General features: G+C 43.2%; 2 protein-coding genes across 2 annotated transcripts in view; one reads left to right on the top strand and one right to left on the bottom strand.

Annotated features, from left to right (window-relative positions):
* Nucleotides 1-882, top strand: part of slc47a1 (solute carrier family 47 member 1) — a gene marked incomplete at both ends in the record, with an annotated part of 23,007 nt that extends 22,125 nt beyond the window's left edge. Inside the window, 3 exons of the mRNA XM_083657845.1 lie at nucleotides 1-71; nucleotides 263-370; nucleotides 508-882. The exon at nucleotides 1-71 is cut by the window's left edge and continues 24 nt beyond it. Coding sequence (XP_083513971.1) covers nucleotides 1-71; nucleotides 263-370; nucleotides 508-882 — 554 coding nt within the window. The remainder of the gene's footprint in view (nucleotides 72-262; nucleotides 371-507) is intronic.
* Nucleotides 883-5,564: 4,682 nt separating this feature from the next.
* LOC310795672 (multidrug and toxin extrusion protein 1-like) overlaps nucleotides 5,565-22,520 on the bottom strand; it is a gene marked incomplete at its 3' end in the record, with an annotated part of 38,144 nt that continues 21,188 nt past the window's right edge. The window contains exon 16 of the mRNA XM_083657746.1: nucleotides 5,565-5,785. Coding sequence (XP_083513872.1) covers nucleotides 5,565-5,785 — 221 coding nt within the window. The remainder of the gene's footprint in view (nucleotides 5,786-22,520) is intronic.

The following is a 22,520-nucleotide window of genomic DNA, read 5'->3' as shown; positions in this document are numbered from 1 at the left end:
GCACTATCATTCAGACGGGTTTCTTAATAGCTCTCATCTTCAAACTCAACTGGCAGAAGATCACACAGGAGGTATGTCCTGATCATCCTTTAGAAACGCTCATAGTATATATATATATATATATATATATATATATATATATATAGTCAGTTTTTTTATATACGAGTCAGTTTTAGTCTTTCACAAAGATGTTTATTAGTTTTAATCATTAAATCTATTTGTTATGTGCCTACGCATGAGCCTCACTCTCATGTCTTTTCAGGCTCAGTTGCGAGCTGGCAGCAATACAGTGTTGGTGACATCAAAGCGTCCTGCTAGCATGGTGGGGATTGAAGCTTTCGTCCCTGACCTCGCTCACTGTCCAAACACAGTAAGTGTGAATGAACTATATGGTGTTTAGTTAAGTAGTATTAGTTTAGTTAATTTCACTTTTTGAGTCTGTTCATGTGTATTGTCATTGTTATACTCAGACAGTGATTAACAAGCATCTCTGTGTCTTACCTAAAGGCCCTATTGGAAGGTGAGGAAGCTCCCACCCCAGCAGGTTACAGTGCTGTCAGCACCCAGGATCAGGAGAACCCGGTCTGTGAAGCTGAGGGCAGCAACAAGGAGGCAGCAGGGACCCAGGGGGATGCAGAGCGGAGCAAAAACGCCCCAGACATCAAATCCAATGCTCGGCTGTCTGTCCCTCAGATTATCTTGCGAAGGGGACTCGCTCTCTTGGTGACAGTTCTCATCCTGGCCATAGGTGTCGCTGTCCACTTTGCTTTCCCCCCTCCAGAGCCCTCTGCTGAGACCAGGACCAACTTCACCCGGGACTGGGCCAACAACTCCACTCCCACATCCACAACTCCACTGGAGCTGGTGAGCCCGCCCTTCTAAGCAGCGTCTGACCTCTGAATGCACAGACATCTAAGTGGATGCACACAGTTAATACAGTTCTGCCAAAATGACCATTTTCTCAATCTATTCCGACATATAAATGGTTGTTTTGCCTCACTGTGCTGAATTCCTGTGAAACATTCTCAAGTATCAGAGTTAGACATCTACTCGTGAACCTGAGCTGTCATTTTTGGCCACAAACTCCATGTGGTAAAAGGCCTCTAATACAGCCTCATATGTGCTTACGGCATTGAATTCACACATACAGTACTACGGCTTTATAGAGACACTGCGGAGCGCGTCATCATTCAGAAACCACGCCCAAAAGGGGGGAAAACAGAAAACACAAACTCCCGTCCAATCCTGGCGTTCTCCTATGTCGCGTGCATGGTCGAGTTTTGCACAAAAAGATTGTATATACAGAAGATGATCACTCCAACTTACAGTACTTCATTGACAGCAACATCCACATTTTTCTTCTCGCCAATTCTCAATTGCTTCCTTGTTTTCCTCGGGAGTACAAGAAAACGTTAACTGGCAATTTTTTACATTTGTTGTCTGCACAGCCCACCACACAACAGCTTTTAGCTATGTTTAATTCAAGGAAAATTACGCTGGTGTGTGGAAATGAACGGAGCCTTTCCCCCGCGATGGGCGTGGCCTATTTCATGCAGTGTCTCTATAGAGCATAGACAGCAGCTGTTGTGGCTGTTCTTTGTAACTAGAGAAATAAAGAAATATGATAAATGAGTGAGTGGATGTTTTGAGCCAGCAGGTGTGCTGCACCACTAGATGGCGCTTCACTCTGTCCAATTCAAATATCAAGTCTTTGGTCACAAGTCCAAGTCAAGTCCACATTTTTTGTAGTTTTGTTTAGGCTAATTGGTAGGCTATGATTAGGGATGGGGATCGTTAATTTTGATTGATACTGTTACCATTTTTTAGACTGCGATCTGAGACTTTATCGATACCACCGTCGATACTTTTCTATTATTTTGTGGAAAGACGAGATGACAATCAATTCTTAAAAGAACTGGTATTGATTTTGTGGTTTAACTATGAGCATGTGACGGTTTGTTTGATTTCTGAACTGAATTAGATTTGCCAAGGAAATTTGCCTTGGCCTCCCACTGATCCCACTACCAGGATGACAAATAAAACAATGTGTAATGCCAATATAAACAGTGCTACACTGTTCTGTCTTTTGCTTGCTCTCATTAATCTCTCATTAAAATACTGGTTGTGCAACTTGAAAGCTAACAATTTCCACATAGCTAGTTATTAGCTCACAGCAGCTCGGGCCCGGCGCCACGAGGGGGCGCCAGGGGGCTTTGCACCCTCAGTTCAATTTTCTGCCCCCCTCAGTAATTTTTTTTTTTTTTTTTTTAAAGAATAGTTCATCTACAAAGGCCAGTTAGGCAATGTTTGTACCTGACATGTTTCGGCTGCTGTTTCTGCAGTCTTCATCAAATTCAATCAGTTTATGTAGGCTACCCATAAACATAGCTCTGTTGTTTCAGAATTGGCAGGGAAGCGCTATTTGCTGTGCTTTGGTTGTCACAAGGTGTCAGAGATGTAGCTATTTATTAAATTTGAACCTCACTGCATGTTGTAGTGATCATGACGTGATTAAACACACACACACACACACACACACACACACACACACACACACACACACACACACACACACACACACACACACACACACACACACACACACACACACACAGAGAGAGAGAGATAAATCAGCTGCACCCAAGCACACAGCATGCCATGAGCAGAAAGATGAAGACAATGCATCTGATCACTTTATTTCTTTAATTTAATGAACCTGGCACTGACTGGCTATTATTTTGTTTAGTTTTTTGTCGATTTTTGCATTTTTGTTCAGAGTAATCCAGACAGGTCCCGCATTTCACGTTATGCAAAGCTCAGCTCTATTAATGCCTTAATCTGCTGCTGTGAAATAAATGTTTTATTTGATTTGGAATAGTAGTCATTATTAGTTATATATATATATATATATATAGTTATTGCGCTTTTCAGAGGTTATTATGATTAAAAAGTCCAGAAATAGGCATAGTGGGTATATAACCTATGCTTTATGATATAAAAATATCATATAAACAAAACAAAAAAAACAAAAAAGAAAAAATCGGCCCCCTCCCCAGTTATAACCGCCCCCTAAATCATTTCATCCTGGCGCCGGCCCTGCTGCAGCTGCCCACCGCTAACGATGGAGGAGGATGAGCCAGGATGGGTCAAATGCGGAAAACAAATTTCACTGCCCTCTGCATTGAAGTGTGTCTGTGACTAATAAAGACGGGGTTTGTCCATCCAGTTGTATTGTATTGTATTGTATTGTATTGTATTGTATTAAACTTAACAAGGATCTCTAACCATAGCTAGCTGAGACTATAGCACAAACATCAAGCAACAAGCAGGCAATGTGGGTCACATCAATATGATTATCTCCTTAACATCGATTTAACCTTACACAAATTCCCATAACAGTTAACTGACAAATTCTACAAGTTTGTTTACACACACACAACACATAAGGTTTAGCCTACTCTGTTTTAAGTCCTTGAAGTGACCAAAGAAACTGCTGGCTGCTTCATGAGGGGATTTCCACACCCTGCCTGGGAGAGAGGCGAGACATAACGTATGTCATAGCAGTATCGATAAGCTTGGACCTTATTGATTGTCGGGGTCTGAGAAATGTAGAACTGGGTCCGGGTCCTTACCAGGTCTCGATCCCCATCCCTAGCTATGATTGTGAAGGAGAAGCTAGCTAGTTATCTGTTCCTGCCCAGAGTGAACAGAGTCTTCATCTAGCCAGGATGTTGTAGTTTGAAGGTACAGACCATTCATTGTCATCAAATTTGGCAAAACAGATCAAAGGAAAGAAAGATAAACTGAAGAAAGAACAGCGTTCTTTGTCTTTGATGATGAAAGTACACATGCACAGATACACAGTAGCATCATTATAGCATTTAATCATACCATTTCTATTATGGCATCCATTCAGGCTATATATTGCGGAATAACAGGCAATGGAAGAAAATCTCCTTTATGTCTTGATTGAAGCAGATTCTTACGGAACCCCTTTCTATTTAAAGCACATAGGTCTATATATTCTTTCGCTTCAGGTTTTTATTGGTCCAAATGCTAAGACAGATGACTGACAGGATATCAACTATATTAAACAAAACAAAGAAAACTAATACTTGCATTGCAAAATCCTATTAACACAGCTGGTTTCTGCCTAAAAATATGATTTTAGTGTTAGAGTTGTGATGGGCAACATGCAACATGGGCAACATGCCTGCATTTATTTGTAAAAAATAAAGCAGTGTAATACAGTAAAAGCATGCACTGATCATTGCCTGTTTGCATGTGTTGGATGTGTGCATATTTTTTAGTTATTTAGTTATATTAATGTATACAACAAGCTCCAAAACTATTTTTTGCTCTATACTCCTGTCATTAAATATAATTAGCTCGCCACATACTTTGTAATGGTAGCTCCATACAGTATGCTATAATTGTTCACCTGTCCAATCAATTAAATTAGCATAATTGAAGCTGCCTACTCTACCATATGAATCACTTTATCTTGTGACACCCAAAGTTAGGAGTACGGACATAACATCCAAAATATACATGTATTGCTGTGCTAAATCATTTTGGTGTCGACCGGATGCCTCCTTTCATTGCGCGTGCACTTATTTGGCATCTTTGTTCCACTTGTCATGCTTTACTGCAATATGTATAGATGCACCAGTCTCTCTGAGGTAGATTGTCAGAGCTTGGGTTTTGTGCCTCGGACAGTGCGGTTCAACTGTGTCTAAAAGGTCCGGGTGAGGGAACGGTCAGGTCAGGTCAGAGTGCCGCTCTCTGATAGCAAGACACTAACGAGACAGAGGGTCAAACCTGACACTAACGAGTCAGAGGGTCAAACCTTGATCACTCATCTCATAGAGAGCCCCAGAAACGAGTCCGGAAATCATCGATGCTAACAGTCCTGGTTCTTCACTGTTTTCGCCTATGGGAGTTTTGAATGGGTTTTTGGCGCGATGCTTCTAATAATCTCTCTGGGCAACGCTGGCTTAATCAAACGCGAACCAGTGTTTAGTAATATCATCTTCACACACGAGGACCACTTTTACGAGTTTTGAAGCTTTTACGTGCCATTAAAAGGGCGGCTAGCTAGCAAACGGCTAAATGAGACTACACTGTTGAGTCGATGGAGATATATACGTCAATAACGTCACCACTTCAAAGGACGAACACAGAAATTCTCTTTCCCTCACCTGGTTCAGCCCTGTTCAGCCCGGGGTAATCAGTGCACACATCAACAACAGTCCAGGTTGAGTGCCGACGTGACGTGGAAGCCTATGCGACAGTGTGTAGTTCTGGATTAATTTAGCTCGAGCTTTTTACTTCTAGGGCTCGCATTTACGCTACAAAACTCATGAAAGTGGTCCTCATGTGTGAAGATTATCCAACGGAACTCTGGTTCGCGTTTGATTAATCTTGCGTTGCCCAGAGACCGTATTTGAAGCATCGCGGCAAAAACCCATTCAAAAATCCCATAGACAGAAACAGTGAAGAACCAGGAAGTCCGGGACTTCCGCGTTCTGACTACAAAAATACGTCATCCCTGCGGCTCTCTATTAGAGCAGGTGGCTGAGAAGCTCACTGATGAAGATTCCGGTAGCAAGGATGAGGAGCATGAGCAGCACGGTGAAGCCGCGCCGGAGAAGCAGCTGGCGGGCTGACAGAGCCACTCCCACGGTGACGCTGGTTGCTCCAATCTGACCCGAACCAAACACCTCCAGCTGCCCCGTCGCCTCTGGCCTCACAAAGCTGGAGTCGGCCGGTTCCTCAGCAGAGTCTGGGGTTTTGTTCATCGAGAGTTGTAATAAGGGGAGAGGGAGAGGAATGGATGTCAAAAGTCATTAGATCAGGGGCCACATCATGCGATCCAATTTTGGTCTCAAATGGGCCAGACAAAGAAAATCAATGCATGATAACCTGGCTATAAATAACAACACCTTCCAATTTTCCAGTTTCTTTTAGTGTAAAGAATTAGGTAACGCTTTACAATACTGGTGCACACATGTGCATGAATTGATGCTTAACTCATGATGAATTAAGCCATTAATTGATGCTTACTGCATCATCAACTAATGAAAGGTATGTTTGATGAACACACTGAGTCACATATGAATTACTATTAATTAAGTAGGCTATGCCTATATCATCATGGATTAATTCATCATCAGCACCTACATACCATAATTCATGTCTTAATTACCACTATCAACTTCCAGTCGCCTGCAACCGGGAAATCGAGTGAGTTTCCCCCGTTGCATAACGAAGACGGGATGCGCTACGGGGGAAACATACTCGACTTCGGGGAAAGAGAGCTCTCTTTGTTAGACCAGTGCCTATAGCTGGCTGTAAAGAGAGCGTTCGGGGTGCAGCGGATTCGCCAGGGGCGGTTCTAGGCCGTTTTTGGGTGGGCTTTAGCCCACCCAAAAATAGTCTCAGCCCACCCAAAAAAATAGAGGCAAAAAAACTTTTATTTTTATTTTTTAATCCCTCTCCAAATCCATGGTGGTCATTAGTAGCAGTTTCTGACTACACTCAATGCGCTGTGTGCATGTTTCCCCCCCCCCTCTATGTTCTTAGGGTGGGCTGAGACAAAAATTTAGGGGGGTTCAGCCCACCCGAAAAGTTTCCGGCTCCTCCATCTATCTGCCTAATCCCACATCACTTCACACAGGTCACACACACAGTACAGCAGCGAAGTGGTCCTCCACAGTCCACACAATCATTCTCCCCACTCATGATCAATGAAACTGAGGTGAGCATTGAGCAGTCAGAGTCGTTAGTAGTTACTTAATTAGCGCATATTGATATGCAAATTAGCACGTAACGTTGTCGTAGGCTAAACAAAAGAACTTGTCGCTGTGCCTGCCAGACAAACAGGTGGACTGGAGGAAGGTAGGTAGGCTACCATGGCACCAGCCAGCCATGTCATGCTAGCTCGCAGTAAGCGGGTGTAAATGGATGTGATGTTTTTTGAGAAACATATGGGCATAAGTGACAAACATTTTCAAACGGGTCCCTTGTTATCTGAATGAAATTAAGCCCTTCAGAATCGCAAGTGGCTGCTTTACACAGCCTGTCTGATGTGATGATGACGATAGCTTAACATGCGTGCATGGCATCACTTATGTCTTGCTGTGATGTTAGTTCAGTATCTCAATAAAAGTTCTTACAGGCTTGTTATTTCCCTCTAAGGCAGGGATGTCAGACATACGGCCCGCTGGCCGGATCCGGCCCACGGGCAGGTTTCATCCGGCCCGCGAGATGTTTTGGAATATTAAAAAAAATATATATATATATTATTATTATTATTAAATTTGCACCCCATTATCATGAACTACGTGTGGCTAATAAGCAAGCTAAGAGTTCATTCATAAGTTAATTAACCTGCACTACAAGGAAGTATGTCAGTAGGTCATCAGGTGTAAACAAAGCCGCCATGATGCCACGCTGGAATTGAATCGCGCATTCAGCTACCTACCAAAAAACAAAAGAATCAACAAGATCAGGCGCGGACTGCATAATCGGGCACGTCGGGCAAATGCCCGGTGGCCTGGCCTGCAAAAAAAAAAAAAAAAAAAAATTGTGCCCGCAGTCAGGCCACTCACTGAACCGGCCAGGCGGCGCCTACTGGTTTACTAGTGGTTTTATTACTTTATTCAGGATTAAAGTGGGTGCATCTCATTGTAAAATTGGACTTGGCCCAAATTGGGCTTCAAACGGCCCAAATTGGGCTTCAAACGGCCCAAATCTGGCTTTAAACGACCCAAATTGGGCTTCAAACGGCCCACATCTGGCTTCAAACGGCCCAAATTGAGCTTTAAACGGCCCAAATTTTTCTGACGCCGGCACGCGCATCAGCCCGTATCGGCCTGGCCTGCTTGGTATCTAATGCCCGGCCTGAATTATGATCCCAGTCCGCCCCTGAACAAGATGCTGTCGAAAAAGAGAAAGGTTGACACGGAATGCAGGCAGTTTCAAGAGAAATGGAAAGAGCAGTATTTCTTTTGTGAAGTAAATGGGTAAATGAGTCGAATTGATTTTAGTAAAAAAAAAATCCGGCCCCCATGAGGTCTCAGTTGAACAAATCCGGCCCTCTACCTAATATGAGTCTGACACCCCTGCTCTAAGGGAGTGCAAGGCAGATATTTAAACAGCCTTGTTTGTGTACAGTACCAGTGGCATGGGAGTAATAAAAAGGGATTAAGGACCAGGACCCCTGGTGGTCAGTAAGATGGGCTGGTTGAGCCAATGTTAAAATGATCTTTATTTATTTTTTATTTTTGCTTTAAAACTATTTTTTAATTTTCTGCTTAAAGTTCATGAAAAAAGTGGCATTCTTGTTTTTTCACACAATAATTTCATAATACCATTTGTAATGCCACCGTTGTAGTGCTGTTGTTCAAAATTAAAGTACATTTTCTCAGATTTATTGGTGTCTTTCTAGTCACACAATTTAATAGTCAGTGTTTCCCATACACTGATCTATTTGTGGTGGTACACCCTACATAGATTTTGACCCCCACAAATACTGCCACATATTAATTTCAACTAGTTGACTGCAAACTCCTGCTTTAGTGCTTACAGTATATTATTATCTTGTCGGAATATTATTCCAGCCAATAAATTAGGAAGTTCCCTTTTGATTTAATTTTACTTTTGTTTTGCCTACAAAGCAAAATGTTACTTTACTTGAAACTCCCCTGAAGTGATTTTGGTATTATTTATGCAAGCATAATTCTACCATATAGTAACCTGTATGCAGAATATATATAGTATATATAGGGAAACAATTATTTTTTCATTGCTGTAAAACCACAGAACGGTAAAGAAGATATTGATGTGTGTTGTAAGAGCCACATTGATAATTATAGATTAAATTATATAAAACTTTGGTTACAGAAAATGCATCCATGTAAACTGTTGAACCTATTGATTGGTGGACGCTCCCTTTAATACTTAAGTGATGTCATGTGGGAGGAGTTTAGTGAGGGAGCTGCAAGCAGGAGAGCATACAGTTTTTCTACCGTGTGACTGTGTAAACCTTTTTTCTTCAGTAAACATCTTTCAAACTGGATTGCATCTTGTCATTCGCGTTGGACTTTAGTTGTTGTGCCTGCAGCTCACTGGTGGCGTATCTTGTAACTTTTTTGGTGACTCAGAAGGAATGCCAATACAATTAGTAGAAAAACTGCTCTGAGCTAATCAGCAAAACACCATGTGGTCCGTTCGATGCTAATTAACGACGCAACGTTGGAATTTGAGGAATGTCCAAAGCATCACTGACGCAACTTGGAATTTGAGGAATGTCCGAAGCATATCACTTGGAACGAGTCATTGGATAAAGCCAAAGAAAGGATTGAGGACCCTCTAATGACTCGGATTTTGGATGATAAACGACCGGATGCTCTGAGGTAAATGAAGCCATGTCATGAGATGCTAATTTGATTCCAGAGCTAACTGCTAGCTATTTTGTGGATTACTCTGCATGCAAAGAGGATAGCTTCCCTTAACAAAAGCCATGGAAGTATCTGCGTGTTTCAGAAGTTGTGATGCACCTGTTTGATGAGAAAAGTGGGAATACTTTTTAATAGTTTGCATACAATTTACGCATTGCTTTGATGATAAGATGGCTGATAAGGAAAGGCCTGAGGCTGCAGAAATGAAAATTAAAAGAGTTAGCATGCTAACTGAGAAAGCACTGGAGGATAAACTGCATAGGCTTATTGGGGCCAGAAGAGGAGTTTTAGCTCGGATAACTGGCAAAAGGAACGCAATTGAAAGTTTGATGAAAGATGCTGGAAATTTGCAAAAAGTGCAAAACTGCATACAAAATGATTTCCCCACTCTGGTCATTGAGTTTACAGACCTCAATAGGCAAGTACAAGAGCTTCTGTCTGAAGAAGAAAGTGCTGCAGATTTAGGTAACTGGTTTGAGCCTAAATTGATCATGATCAGACACTATGAAGAGGAAATTGAAAAATGGATGGATGCCTTGCTTTCGAGGCAAAGCAAAACTGATGAAGAAAATAAAACAGTTGATGATGATGAAGATATACACAGTGTTCAAGAAGATATAAATGACATTGTAAACCCAGAGGATAGTGCATCACAATTTGGTAATTACAAATCAGCACAGGAAAGGTGTTCAAGTGTCCTGTCCAGAAGATCATCGGTTTGTGCTAATGAAGAAGCAAAGCTAGCTGGATTAATGGAACGTGCTGCAGCTCTAAAAGAAAAACAGGAGCTTGAACTGGAGGAAGCACGTATTAAAGCCAGGCTGGAAAGGCTGGCTTTAGAGGCAGCTATTGCTGAAAAGAAAGCTCAAGTAAGAGTGCTGAAAGAGTATGAGAAAACAGAAGATGGCATGAACAGCTATCTACGTTCAATGACAGCAGTAGATGGCGCCAGAGTGAATGAAGATGAACAGAGAAGTTATCCGCTCAGTCACAAGCCAGCATCTGGAGTTAAAATTCCATCCAGGTCACTGAAATCTACAGAGCCACAGGTTGTGCGATCAAAACACACAGACAACTTTGACAGGCAACAGCGTGACAGAAGCAGTGATGGCATACTTCAAGTAATGCAGAAGCAAAACATGATCACAGAAATGCTGGTTAACCAACAGAAACAGGCTCAGCTGCCAGTTAAAGATGTTGCTGTTTTCAAAGGTGATCCGATTACATACAGATCTTTTATCAGAGCTTTCGAACAAGCTATTGAACAGAGAGCTGATAATGACCAAGACAAGTTGTATTACTTGCAACAGTACACAGCAGGAGAACCACAAGAGCTTGTACGTAGTTGTGAGCACATGCCACCGCACAGAGGATACAAGGAAGCAAAACGACTGCTTCAGAGACATTATGGAGATGAACTGATGATAGCTAGCGCTTACATTGATAAAGCCTTGAGGTGGCCACAAATCAAGTCTGAAGACGGAAAAGCGCTCAACACATATGCTGTATTTTTGACTGGCTGTCGGAACACAATGGAGGATGTGGAGTTTATGGAGGAAATGGATAACCCTACAAACATGAGAATAGTGGTAGCCAAATTGCCATACAAAATGAGGGAAAAGTGGCGCAATGTGGCATTTGAAATCAAGGAAAGAAGAGGACACAGAGCAAGATTTGCTGACCTCGTTATTTTCATTGACCGTCAAGCAAAAGTAGCTATGGACCCTCTCTTTGGAGACCTCCAAGACAGCCGCACCTCTACGACATGGAAAAACAAAGACAAAGAGAAACCATTTAAAAGTGGAATGAAAGGAAGCAGCTTCGCAACCAACCTGTCGGTGGAGAGGAAAAGGACAAATGCAGTAGCGAAGCAGGATAGCCCAGCTAATGCTTTCGAAACTCCGTGTCTTTTTTGTCAAAAGAATCATACGTTGGAGTCTTGCATCAAGATTAAAGAGCTAGCACACATGGAGCGTGTTGAATTCCTTAAGAGAAAGGGACTATGCTTTGGGTGTTTATCGCAAGGCCATCTTAGCAAGACCTGCAAGAAGAGAATGGTGTGCAAGCAGTGCTCACAGAGACACCCAGACATTCTTCACATGGAGAAAGAAGCCAATAAGAACACACCTGTGATAACGGGTGAGGACATCGCTCTAAAAAAAGAGGGCTCAGGTGCTCAGAATTCCTTTGTAAAGGAAATAGTTGGATACACTGGGGCCGGAGAGACAGAGTGTCTACTATCGATTGTGCCAGTGAAAGTGAGATCCCGTAAGGATGGAAGGTCTGTAGAGACGTATGCCTTTATAGACCCTGGAAGTACAGCCACGTTCTGTACGGATGAGCTCCGAAAGCGACTGAACGTGAAAGGAAAGCCGACTCAGATCTTGTTGAGTACAATGGGCCAAACGGAACCTGGAGGACAGAAGCTGTTTAGCAGTTACAAGCTCTTAGACCTGGAAGTATGTGGCCTGGAGGAGACAGAATACATTCAGTTACCAAAGGTTTTCACGCACAGTAATATCCCAGTTCAGAAAGAAAACATCCCCAGTCAACAACATCTGCAAAGGTGGCCATATCTGAGCGAAGTAAATTTACCACACATTGACACTGATGTGGGCCTACTCATAGGAGCCAACACTCCAAAGGCAATGGAGCCGTGGCATGTAATAAATAGTCAAGAGGATGGGCCCTATGCCATGAAGACTGTCCTGGGCTGGATGGTGTGTGGACCTGCACAGAACGAGAGCATAAATAGCACAAATGAAACAGCTCTCTACAGTGTCAACAGGATTTCAATGGTGGAAATAGAACAGCTACTGGTCCAGCAGTACAACACAGACTTTCCGGAACGTCATTATGATGACAAGGAGGAGATGTCGCAGGAGGACAAACAGTTTCTGCTCTCGGTGCAAAAGACAACACAGTTTGTGGATGGGCATTACTGTGTAGGTCTTCCACTGAGATCCGAAGCAGCTAAGATGCCAAACAACCGCTGTGTGGCAGAACAGCGAGCTGTTAGCCTGAAAAGAAAACTGAACAAGAACGAAGTGTTTCTGAAGGATTACAAAACCTTCATGGAGACCATACTGGATAAGGGCTACACTGTTGAAGTTCCTCAAGAACAGCTTTGCCGCGATGACAACAAAGTCTGGTATGTCCCACACCATGGGGTGTACCACCCGAAGAAAAAGAAGATTAGAGTGGTCTTTGACTGCACGGCTTCTTTTCAGGACGTGTCACTAAATGGTCAGCTACTGCAGGGACCTGACCTCACTAATACACTCATTGGTGCCTTACTGAGGTTTTGTGAAGATTCAATAGCGATGATGGCAGACATTGAATCAATGTTCTACCAGGTGAGAGTTCCTGATGCAGATGCCGACCTATTGAGATTTTTGTGGTGGCCGGACGGCAATCTAAGTGCACCAATAAAAGAGTACCGGATGGCAGTGCACCTTTTTGGAGCGACTTCGTCTCCTAGTGTCGCTTCTTATGCCTTACGAAGAACGGCAGAAGATAGGAAGAACACTGCAGCACCAGCCGCAGTTCAAACAATTCTGCGCAATTTCTACGTAGATGACTGTTTAAAATCTGTGTCTACAGAAGAAGAAGCAGTTGTTTTGGTGAAGAATCTTCAAGACTTGTGTGCGGAGGGAGGATTTAACCTCACAAAATGGGTGAGCAACAGCAGGAAAGTCTTGTCATCCATTCCGGCAGAACACCGAGCCAGCGAGCTGAAAGATCTTGATCTCACTCATGATGCCTTACCCACTGAACGAGCCCTTGGTGTACAGTGGTGCACAGAAAATGATACATTTGCATACAGTCTCAAGCTGCAGGACAAACCAATGTCCAGAAGAGGTATCCTTTCTGTTGTAAATTCCGTCTACGACCCTCTTGGCTTCCTGGCGCCAGTGATACTTCCTGCCAAGCTTCTTTTGAGGGACCTGTGTAAGGAAAAGCATGGATGGGATGAGGAAATCAGTGGCTGGCAAGCTGATCAATGGATTAAGTGGCTGGAAGATCTCACCCACCTCTCAAACTTCAGCATAAGCAGATGCATTAAGCCTGTTGGATTTGGAAACACAGTGAAAGCGCAGTTGCATCACTTTGCTGATTCGAGTGAGAACGCATATGGTACAGCGTCGTACCTTGTGTTGGTGAATGAGCAAGGCAAAACCCATTGTTCTTTCATGATGGGGAAGACAAGAGTGGCCCCACTCAAACAGGTCACTATTCCAAGACTGGAGTTAACTGCAGCAGTTGTTGCAATGAAAGTGGACAAGATGCTGCGAGAAGAGATAGAGGTCCCACTTCAGCAATCTATATTCTGGACTGACAGTACAACGGTTCTCAGATACATCAATAGTGAGACAGCTCGCTTCAAAACCTTCGTGGCAAACAGGATTGCACTCATACGAGAGGCTACCGAACCAGTACAGTGGAGATATGTCAACACATCGCAGAATCCTGCAGATCAGGCCACCAGAGGCATGAAGGTTAAGAGCTTCATACAAGGTGAAACATGGCTAAACGGACCTCAGTTTCTGTTACAGCCAGAAAGTGAATGGCCACAGAGACCAGATATGACTCAAAACCTGCAAAATGACCCAGAAGTCAAGGGCATCACAGTGAATACCATCACAGCTGAAGAAAGGTCTGACACTGTGAACAAGTTGCTTCAGTACTACTCAAGCTGGGATCGGCTAAGAAGAGCGGTTGCATGGATTTTGAGAGTCAAAGAAACATTGTTCCAGATGAAAGAAAAAAGGAAGGAGTTACAACACTCCATCAGTCAGACAGAAAATAATCTCGGGAGACAGAAGGAACATGTACAACAGCATATGGAAAAATACAAATCCACTATGCAAAAGAAAACACTCACCTTGAAAGAGCTGACGACAGCAGAAACAGAAATAATCCGATACAGTCAAAGCCAATGGTTTCCGGAGGAGTTGAAGGCTCTCCGCAGTAATCTGACTGTCAAGAGAAATAGTCAGTTGTACAGACTTGACCCCACTTTGCAAGATGGCATCTTGAGAGTTGGAGGACAGCTCGGCAGATCCGCCATGCCAGAGGATGCAAAACATCCAGCGATTCTCTCAAAACACTCAAGAGTGGCCACTCTCATCTTGCAAGATGTTCATGAAAGAATTGGGCACTGCGGGCGCAACTACATGTTGTCGCAACTAAGACAAAGATTTTGGATTCCTCAAGCAAACTCAGCCATCAGAAAACTCCTATCAAAATGCACTGTCTGCAGGAGACTGAGGGGCCGAGTCGGAGAACAAAAAATGGCAAATCTGCCGGAAGACCGTCTCTTACCGGATAAACCGCCTTTCACCAATGTAGGTGTCGATTACTTCGGCCCTTTCGATGTTAAACGGGGCCGGGGAACTGTCAAAAGATATGGTGTAATGTTTACTTGCCTCACCATCAGGGCAGTACATATAGAGGTGGCCGACAGTCTTGACACCAGCTCCTGCATCAACGCCTTGCGCCGTTTTATAAGCAGAAGAGGCCAGGTCGCAATCATGCGCTCCGATAATGGCACAAATTTTGTCGGTGCAGAAAGGGAGTTAAGGGAGGCAATTGAAAACCTGAACCAGTCACAAATCGAAAAGGCTATGCAGAGGAAGAACATAAAGTGGATTTTCAATAGCCCTGCCGCCTCGCATCAAGGAGGGGTTTGGGAGCGGCAAATACGTACTGTACGGAGGATCCTTGGCACCCTAGTGAAAGAACAGACCCTCACAGACGACAGTCTTCAAACGCTTATGTGTGAGGTAGAAAGCATAATTAATGACCGACCGATCACAAGCCCATCAGATGATCCACAAGATCTGGAGCCCTTAACACCCAATCATTTGCTGCTGATGAAAGTACAGCCCAACATGCCACCGGGAACCTTCGACAAGGATGATCAGTATGCAAGGAGACGTTGGAGGCAGGTGCAATATCTTGCTGATTTGTTTTGGATCAGATGGACTCGTGAATATTTGCCTCTCCTCCAGGAGCGCCAGAAGTGGGTGGGACTGAAAAGAAATTTCAAGCCAGGAGATGTGGTGCTGGTAGTCGACAGTTCATCCCCACGAAACACATGGATAATGGGAAGAATAATCCAAACCATACCCGACTCCAGTGGAACAGTACGCCGAGTGAAGCTGCAAACTAAAACCAGCACCCTGGAGAGACCTGTAAATAAACTGTGCTTGCTGCAAGAAGCAATTTGAACACAAGAGGACCATCTGTGAAAAGAAAAAGAAAAAAAAAGGACTGATAAATGATGAATAAGAGTTAAAATAGTTAATTGCAGTATATTGATACAGCTAACCCTTGATATTTAAGTTAGTTTATATGGTATATGTTGCTTCAGTTTTGGGCTCTTGTTATTTAAGTTAATTTGATAATGCTTAATCTTCCTGCTTAACCATTAGGGGCCGGATATGTAAGAGCCACATTGATAATTATAGATTAAATTATATGAAACTTTGGTTACAGAAAATGCATCCATGTAAACTGTTGAACCTATTGATTGGTGGACGCTCCCTTTAATACTTAAGTGGTCATGTGGGAGGAGTTTAGTGAGGGAGCTGCAAGCAGGAGAGCATACAGTTTTTCTACCGTGTGACTGTGTAAACCTTTTTTCTTCAGTAAACATCTTTAAAACTGGATTGCATCTTGTCATTCGCGTTGGACTTTAGTTGTTGTGCCTGCAGCTCACTGGTGGCGTATCTTGTAACTTTTTTGGTGACTCAGAAGGAATGCCAATACATGTGTAGTTCTTCATAGATCTAGTCTCTTCATTTTGATCTCTAAGTGCGCCAGTTTGATCCATTTTTACTTGAAACTGTACAACATTTTCTTCCGGGGGGGCATGCCCCCGGACCCCCCTAGGGGTTCAGTGGTCCATGACCTTTGGGTGGGCTGAGCCCACCCAAAGCTCTGATGCTAAAACCGCCCCTGGGATTCGCCTCTGCTGTTTACGGTAGTTTGTTAGTGGTGGTGGCCTGGCGGGGACACTGGCGCTATGTATGACTGGGAAGCGTGTGTGTATGGGCGCCTCGCTAACTGGGTTCAGTGCGCGCCCCGGCCGGCTACGGCGATTTCAGCAGCTGTGCTGTACTGTAGTCTATCAGTACTGATTAGGCTACTTGTTACTAGTGTAGTAGTGTAGGCTACGCTATTTTATGGAGGTTCCTCTCATGGCTCAGGCTGATCGAGTGATTGATGCTTGCTGCTCACCGGGTAAACTCAAATTGACAGTAGCCTAAAAGAGGCTTGCCCATGGGTTTACCCAGTCTGGCATCCGCTGCATGTATCTTTGGGACTTTGTGCCCCTGGTAATCCGAAATAGACCAGAGAGGCTAAAAGCGCACTGAGTGAGTGTGCCATTACCCTCTCTGGTCTATTTTGGATTACCAGGGGCACAAAGTCCCAAAGATACATGCAGCGGATGCCAGACTGGGTAAACCCATGGGCAAGCCTCTTTTAGGCTACTGTCAATTTGAGTCACAGGCCACTGTCAAGGTAGCCACGAGAAAACATATGGTTTCCGGCCAAGACTTTCAGAATAAAAGTCGAAATGCATGTTGTAACTAGCTACGCAGTACTGAGCTCTGCATGCTTTTATTTTTGGCAGGCAACGGAAGTAATTGTTTGTGTGCCATGTCTTTCTTGACACTTATTCTCGTGGTCTAGCAACTAGCTGGCTTGCAGAACGTGGTGGTCTTGTTTTGCCCCAACATCAACAGCAGCCTCCGTGTTCTTATTCTACGAAGAGTACAAACTGCAAAGCCTAAAGAGTCGGTCACAGTGGTGGTGGCAGTGTCGAATGGATACCAATCGCAAGAGGATGAGCGGGTTTGTTAGAGTTTCAGGTAGCTAGCCGTAGCAATTTAGCTTTAGCAACTTAGCTAGCTTGTGGCGTTTGTTGTGTGTGCGTGGAGAGACCATGGTGGAGACCTGTCGCTACAGTCATGTTGGTTTGGGAAGTGAAGAGCAACACAAGTGAAAAAGGACGAGAGCTGGAAGTTGGAGGTGGACCCGCTGGAGAGATCGAGCAACGCGAGCCGTGGGGAGGAGAGGGGAGAGGCCAGACTGTTTCCCCCCAGCTGGTACAGACAAAAGGGGCACCGGAGAGTGAGTCCTTGCTCCAGGGCAGAATTTGGGGACATGTTCACAAACTTGATAAATAAATGTGCTTTTATAACTCCAATGATGGTCTTCACTGATTACCTATATATTTTGAATTGTTCTCATGACTGGAATGCATGCATTTGTGTTGCTATACTGTCTAAAAGTGATTTCATGATCAGCATCTCCATTAGCTAATGATTTGTGAGGATATCATTATGTCGTGACTTTACTATATGTGGCACAAAACTATTAATTAATACATAAGTATGTCGTGACTTTACTATATGTGGCACAAAACTATTAATTAATACACAAGTATGTCGTGACTTTACTATATGTGACCTGCTCTGACAAAATCAGTCACATTGACCCCAAAAGACATTTTGAGTTGTATACACCGTTGGAAAGAGGAGACTCTCAGCTTTCTGGGGATATCAAAATTATCTTTGTAGTCCAACAATTGAGGGAGATACACCCCTTTATGTTGCGACTGTTTCCAAACTGTGTTTTTGAGAAAAACGGCCTCAAAGTTTGACGTTAATTCTGAGACATAAACATATTTTCTTGAAGTTGTCTGCATGTGCATGCCCACACACCAGGTGGGATTGGGCTGAAATTTTGTATGGCACTGTGTTATGATCCTGGGGAGGTAATGGCAATGTCATGGAAACCACCTGGAAAGTCCTTTAAACCACCTGGAAAGTCCTGGAAACTACCTGGAAAGCACTGGAAAGTCTTGGAAACCACCTCCCCAGGTTGGATTTGGCTGTAAATTTGTATGGCAGTGTGTCATGATCCGTGGAAGGTCATGAGCAGGTCATGGAAACCACCTTGAAAGTCCTGGAGAGTCCTGGAAACTACTTGGAAAGTCCTGGAAAGTCCTGGAAACCACTTCCCCAAGTTAAATTTGGCTGTAAATTTGTATGGCAGTGTGTTATGATGCAGGTAAGGTCATGGGAAGGTCATGGAAACCACCTTGAAAGTCCTGGAAACCACCTGGAAAGTCCTGGAAACTACTTGTAAAGTCTGGAAACCACCTCCGGTCGGAGTGGGCTGCACATTTGCATGGTGGTGTGTTATGATCTGGGGTAGGTCATGGTAAGGTCCTGGAAACCACTTGGAAAATCCTGGAAACTGGACTTTCTAATATTAGATTAGAAAATGAATTTGCCAGATTTGATGAGACTTTCCCTATAAACCACTTCTGGGGCCAAATGTATAAAACTGTGCATGTACTGTATGTGTAGAAATCTGTGTAAGCCCAAAAAAGCTCTATGCCCAAATTAACACTACATTTGGCCCCTGGTCTTCTATTCGAATATACAGATAGATAGATACTTTTGTTGGTTGAACAGGTACACATAACATCTCAGTACACCTCAGTGGATATCATGACAAAGTAGCCTATGTAAAGGCAACTAATAGACCAGCTAGAACAGCCTGGTAAATTCAGAAAATGGCATCACTTTACTGTAATGCAGCCTTTAACCCCAGGGAAATATTCATGTATAAGCATATTTGAGTAGGCTACATAGAAAAGCGGTATATAAGTCCTATCAATTATTATTATTATTATTATTATTATTATTATTATTATTATTATTATTATTATTATCAATACAAACTGTTCTGTAACACCCAACTGACAGAAGATCCTCTGACGCCCCACCCACAACATTATTTTTTGTAATTAGGGCTACATTCATGCAGGATAATAATTGTACATTAATAGTAATAATTGTAATTGTTGTAATAATTATTACAAATAACAGCAACAAAGAATCTATAGCGGACCCGTTTCTGCTCTGGAGTAGAGACAGAGAGACAGACAGCTGAAAGTAGGCTATGAGGCAAATAATCTGAAATTAGCTCAGTCTAATGCCATCTGTGAATTGAATTTAAAAGTAAAGCAACATTATCACGCAGATTACTGACTAGTATTAGTCTATCAATCTGACAGACAGACAGACAGGCAGACAGACAGACTTTCACTGGATGCAGAAATTACGCAGCTGCTCTCCCCCTCTCTATCTCTCCCGTTGCAGCGGGGAGAGAGAGAGAGCAAGGGGAGAGAGAGAGAGCGAGAGAGAGACTGCAGACGGGTTGCCATGTTCGTTATCATAACCCCCGAAGAGGCAGATTTTTAAGAGGTTAAAACGTTACATAAACAGCCTAAACTAGTCTAAAATAACAAACCAATAACAGAACTCCACAATACAACCCTGACAAACTTTAGAAACAGCGTTTTAAATCCTAGAGTAGTCTATAATATAGCCTACCATTTGCAAGTACTGACACACCCGTTTAACTGGCAACGTGAGGCTGCACGCGCAGCAGAGAGCAGCAGGCTCAGAGCAGCGCAGTTTACTTTCAGTTTTGTCACTACCTTCAAGAGCTTCAAAAGTATATTTAGCGGTCGAATTTCACAATAATCTTTACAGAGAATGAAAGCCAAGGCTTTATTTTACTATAATCTGATGAAACCCCAAAACAACAGAAATAAATATTTTCTGATAAAATCGCGTTTTCTAGACAAACAGCCAGCGCGACAAGCGACTGATTTGGTCAGAGCAGGTCACATATGTGGCACAAAACTATTAATTAATACATAAGTATGTCGTGACTTATCATGAGAGGTGGAGTGGAGCAAAAGGTGTCCCTTTATGCTGATGATCTGCTGTTGTATGTCTCCGACCCTGATAAATCCATCCCTCATGTGCTTACCATCCTTGGAAGTTTTGGTCAAATCTCTGGGTACAAGTTAAATCTAAACAAAAGCGAACTCATGCCGGTTAACTCTTCAGCTAGGACCCTGAATTTCAGTAGATTGCCGTTTAAAATTTCTCATAAAAAATTCACCTATCTTGGAATATGTGTAACTAATAGTTTTAAGGATTTATTTAAAAATAATTTTGCCCCTTTACTAGCCCGTCTCACTCAAGACTTCCAACGATGGTCACTTCTCCCCCTGTCTTTGGCTGGGCGGATAAATTGTGTCAAGATGAATGTGCTTCCCAGGTTCTTGTACCTTTTTCAATGTATTCCCATTTTTATTGTAAAGTCTTTTTTCCGTAAGTTGGATGGCAGGATTTTGCATTTTATTTGGGGGGGGTAGGAACCCAAGAATTCGAAAACAGGTACTGCAGAGACCCAAACTCTCAGGGGGAATGGCTCTACCTAACTTCCAACAGTACTTTTGGGCAGCCAATTTGCGCTCCATCCTACATTGGCAGAATATGGATGATATGGATCCCACTCCTGCGTGGCTATGTATGGAATCTGCTTCCTGCGCTCCAGCCTCATTGTCGGCTCTTTTGTGCTCACCCTCCCTGCCACCATTAGCCAAATTTATTAAGAATATTATGGTGAAGAACAGTGTCAAAATCTGGCACCAATTTGCACGTCATCATGGGCTCACCTCCCCTCCCCTGTCATCCCCTGTCCGTGCCAACCCGATTTTACCTCCCTCTGTACTGGACAAGGCCTACAATTTGTGGCACAGTCAGGGAATCTCCACAATTAGTGACCTATATGTCGATGGCATATTTGCTTCATTTAATGATTTGGTAAATATATATGAGCTTCCAAAAGCCCACTTCTTCAGGTACCTGCAAGTTCGTGATTTTGTCCGCAAACATTTCTCAGGGTTTCCTGTCATTCCTTCTATTTCTCCCATTGATTTGCTTTTACAACAACATCCGATTCAAAAAGGTGTCATTACACGTTTATATAATGAGATATCCATGCTACAGTCCCCTGAATCCTTCGCATTATGTACAATCTGGTCACAGGAATTGGGAGAAGAATTAGATAATGAGACCTGGGATGAGATTCTTTACAGAGTTCACCACTCTTCCTTATGTGCCAGACATGGGGTGTTGCATGGTGGTCAACAGGGTGCACTGGTCTAAGTGTAAGCTGGCGAGGATTTTTCCTGACATTGATCCCACGTGTGATAAATGTCGGCAAGCTCCTGCAGATCTTTGTCATATGTTTTGGCTGTGTCCCTCTCTCTCTTCCTATTGGGAAGCTGTTTTTGATACTTTGTCTAAGGTCACTTCGGTGCCCATTGAGCCTTCTCCAATTGCTGCATTGTTTGGAGTCCTGCCAGCTGGGATTCTGCCCAAATACTTCTTAGACTTTGTGGCTTTTCTAACTCTTCTAGCGAGGCGATCAATTCTAATGAATTGGAAGGGTCCCTACGCTCCCACTCATTCTCGGTGGGTGGGGGACGTGCTGCATTTTATGCAGTTGGAGAAAATTAAGCACACCCTACGAGGCTCCCTGCACAAGTACTATAAAATCTGGCAGCCTTTTTCAGAATATATAAAGGGCATCCAGATTATCCCGCCAGCCCCGGACTGATGAACCAATGGTCCCTCTTGATCTTGTCTTGACCCTGAGCTACAGTATCTGACCTCTGAATAAGCTACTTCTACTGACCTCTTTTTATCCTTAATTTTGTGTACCCCCCCCCCCCTCTTGTTTATTTTATTTGATATTTATTTATTTATTTTTCTCTTTGTATTGTATTGTGGTTTTGTTGTAACTGTGAAGCTGTGTGTTGTGTTGTGATGTACGTGTTGTGTTGGTGTAAACTTGAAAAATCCCATAAATAAATCATAATAAAAAAAAAAAGTATGTCGTGACTTTACTATTAAAGCAGCTACGAGCAACTTTTTCGATTGTTATTAAACAGTATAATTACAATATTGATGCATCACATCTTACCTATAATAGTAGCTGAGACCAAAGCCGTGTCAATCGGAGATTGCTCCCTTAGGTGATTATTAAGTCTGTGTCTGTCTAAACTCGCGTCAACAGGGGGCTCTCGCTCTCTCTCTCCTACCGCCGGACCGGCTACACCCGGAAGTGAAACGCGGAAGTGAAACCCGGAAGTGAAACGTAGCTGCCTGC

Source organism: Poromitra crassiceps (assembly GCF_964638095.1).
Source record: "Poromitra crassiceps genome assembly, chromosome: 1".
In the NCBI taxonomy this organism is placed as follows: domain Eukaryota; kingdom Metazoa; phylum Chordata; class Actinopteri; order Beryciformes; family Melamphaidae; genus Poromitra; species Poromitra crassiceps.
Note: the sequence above shows the minus strand (reverse complement) of the source record. Positions and strands in the feature narration are given on the sequence as shown.